At 31.1% G+C, this 3144-nt stretch overlaps 1 protein-coding gene across 4 annotated transcripts in view; it reads right to left on the bottom strand.

Annotated features, from left to right (window-relative positions):
* Positions 1-432: 432 nt before the first annotated feature.
* CEP120 (centrosomal protein 120) overlaps positions 433-3144 on the bottom strand; it is a 54578-nt gene continuing 51866 nt past the window's right edge. For 3 of the 4 annotated variants that reach the window (XM_023743391.1, XM_023743462.1, XM_023743429.1), the window contains one exon: positions 434-2278. In XM_023743391.1, the coding sequence (XP_023599159.1) occupies positions 2044-2278 (235 nt within the window). In that variant the 3' untranslated portion in view covers positions 434-2043. Of the gene's footprint in view, positions 2279-3144 lie in introns of all 4 variants that reach the window. The other variant, XM_006081094.3, reaches the window with a different exon arrangement.

The following is a 3144-nucleotide window of genomic DNA, read 5'->3' as shown; positions in this document are numbered from 1 at the left end:
TAGTGTGTGCCAACCTTAGACGTGGAACCTAGACTTTCTCCATGAAAAGGGAATCATATTTTAAAGATGAATTTTATTCCACATTAAAATAGTTGATGAAAGATCTGCAGTTATATGTAGTAATGAGGAAATTTATACATTCACCACTCACTTGCTCAATTCATTCATCTACTGTGGTCATACTCGACTCCCAGGGATTGGCACTATTTTAAAGCAATCAGTATAAATATGTTAAATACCACATACAAATGAAATGGCTGTTGCTGAAGGTGTTAAAATTTCACACTTCCAATTTTAAAAAAGACACTTAAAAAAGCATATACAATGTAAGCACTTACAAACCAAAGATACAAAATGACTTGATAGGGGAAGTGTCAAGCACCGGCCCACTTGGTTTAGAACAAACATAACAGACTGCTCAGGAACTCAAACATGCATACAATTACCATTTTATTTGTTAAAATACATAGCCAAAAGATAGCTTTACAGCAGGCAAAATAAACCACACATCCATTTTAGGAAAGTCCTTTTTGTTTCTTTAAATCTAAGGCCCCCTCTAGTGTTTGAGAAGAGTCACACACAGTACACAATGCAATTGAAGGCAGTCACTATATTTTATCCGAGACTTTCCGAAACAAAAAGAATACTCTGTTCAATTCACGTGGCACGAAATTCGGTAAGAGATAATGCCTAACCATAATTAATGTTTCAAATTCTTGTTATGATTCACATATTCATTATTTTCTCATTCAGTAATTTCTTTCTCTGTTATTTACTGCTGGGTTGTTTTTAGATTAATACTTTGTTAATAAAGAAAAAAACCATATAATGCATGCAGGGACTTTAATTTCCCAAACAAGAAACATACCTCCTTGGAAAGCAACAGAAAATTAATTTAGAGTTACCAAATGGCCTATTCTGCTTTTACAGAAGTTATCAGTAAATAGTATGTATCCCACCTGAAGTACATACTTAAATTTATTATATTTGGGAATCAGAAATTTCCAACTATATATATTTAAAGACGCACCAAATTGGGAAATTTCTAATCAGCCTTTTCAGTACCTTTTAAAAGGACGTGGGAAGTGCTCTGAGGACAAATGTTGGCTCTGAAGAATATGATGTAAAGGAATTCTTAAGTTTATACAAACATGGCACTATGTAAATCCAATGATTTAATCTCATTTACTTTTTAAAAAGACTGATTAAAATTAGAGGGAGAAAAAAATTTTTTCATTCTATTTTCCCAGCTAAAGTCTTTTTTTAAAAAGTACCTATTTCTATATTACAGAGTTAACTAGTCATTCTATTACTGAAAAATAAAAAGAAATCTCTATTTTCAACAAAAGAAAATGATGCAATCTTGAGCAAGAGGCTGACAAAGACCTTATTAAGCTGCTACTTCACATTCTTAAAAGTTAAGAGCACACTGAAAATTTGAAAATTCAATAGGGCTTGAAACAAGTTCAATCTATATAAACTTTAAATAAACGACTAACTTGTCTCTCAATATTACCATATGGCTTCTTTGCATTTATCCTGTTTCCTGTTTTCAAACATGTCACTTGCTAATGTTAGAAGTAAAAAAGACAGGACATCTAAAACGAGTTAAATACAATTGTTTACATTTGCAATTTGTCTAAACAATTAAGATATCTATATTCAAAATGAATAGGACACATTTTTAAAGTGCAACATGTACTCTTTTGGCTCAACATGAAAATATATAACTGCAGTCATTTCTCCCAGGACAAATTTAATGAAAAGCTGTTTTGAAATCTCAGCCATGAATTATAAATTACAAGGAACACTGAAAAGGCATTTAAAATGAGTATATAAAATGCAATTACAAATAAAACCAGAATGGGAGAGGTAGCACAAAGTAAATAAAATCAAATAAATACTATACAATAGCATATAAAATTTTTGCTTATAAAAAAACTGAAAATTGCATCTTAAAACATCCATTTTGCCCTTCATTTAAGGGTTTTACAATGAAATTAAAATTTAGACCTGAACTCTGTAAAGATTTTCCAAATGTTATTAATTACTGGTATTGCTTTTTGCCAAAACCTCTCTGATCTGTCGGTCAAGTTCACTTATTATTCGATCCTCGTGATTATACACACCCGTCCTCATCAAAGTATCCCTCTCTTCTATTAGGCGAGTCAAATAATCGTCCAAACCTTCTTCCAGGGCATCGCCATGTGGACCATTCACTTTTCCACTTGCAATCTCTCTGGAATCCTGGCACTGTTTTTGTTCTTGTTGCCTTAACCTGAGAAGTCAAGAACAAACACTACTCTAGTAGGCAACAAATATTGTTTTGGTTTTCTTAACAATGCCATTTAAAACAAAATGATTTAATGGTAAAACACGTTTTTAGTCATATTTTCAGGAAGAAAACGAAAACCATTGTTACACTTGGCAAGTCAGAGTTAGCACACTTATAAAAGACAGTTTTAAAAACAATACTTGTTTTTCTAATAATAAAATACATGAAAACTGTAGGAATTTTGGAAATGTTAAAAAGAAAAGAAAATCATCATAATCTTATCCAGGGATAACCAATCTGAGCAATAATTTTTTTCAATAAAAAAATGCATATATATTTTAAATACATATTTTTCTGAAAAAAATATTACATGCAGTGCTGTACACTATTTTTTTTCACTTATTAATATAATGAATGTTTTTGCCAGTGCATCATTAAGTATTCTTCTAAATGGCTGCATAACATCCCATCATTTAGATGCCCCATTATTTAACCATCCTTTATTGTTGACCTTTAGCTTGTTAAACCTCTGATATTATTACTATTCTGACATAACATTTCCTTCTAAATTCACTCAAGAAAACTTTTATATGTACCAAACAGTGCTGGTTTTGGGGGACACTGCAATGAATCAAGAAGAAAAGACCTTACTGTTATAAAGTTTATTTCACTAATTACTATAGGAAGTGAAATTCTATAGATGTGAATGCCTGATTCAAAGGGATTGTACATTTTAAGACTTTTATTACAGTTATCTTCAAATAATGTTTGTGATGGCACAATTTGTAAAGGCCAGGATCATGTTCTAATTAATTTGTAACATCTTCCAAGTCAGCAACACAGCAAATAAATATTTGCTGAGTTAAAAA

Source organism: Myotis lucifugus, unplaced genomic scaffold (genome assembly GCF_000147115.1).
Source record: "Myotis lucifugus unplaced genomic scaffold, Myoluc2.0 scaffold_0, whole genome shotgun sequence".
Lineage (NCBI taxonomy): Eukaryota > Metazoa > Chordata > Mammalia > Chiroptera > Vespertilionidae > Myotis > Myotis lucifugus.
The sequence above is the reverse complement of the archived record's forward strand: the minus strand, read 5'-3'. Positions and strand labels throughout refer to the sequence as shown.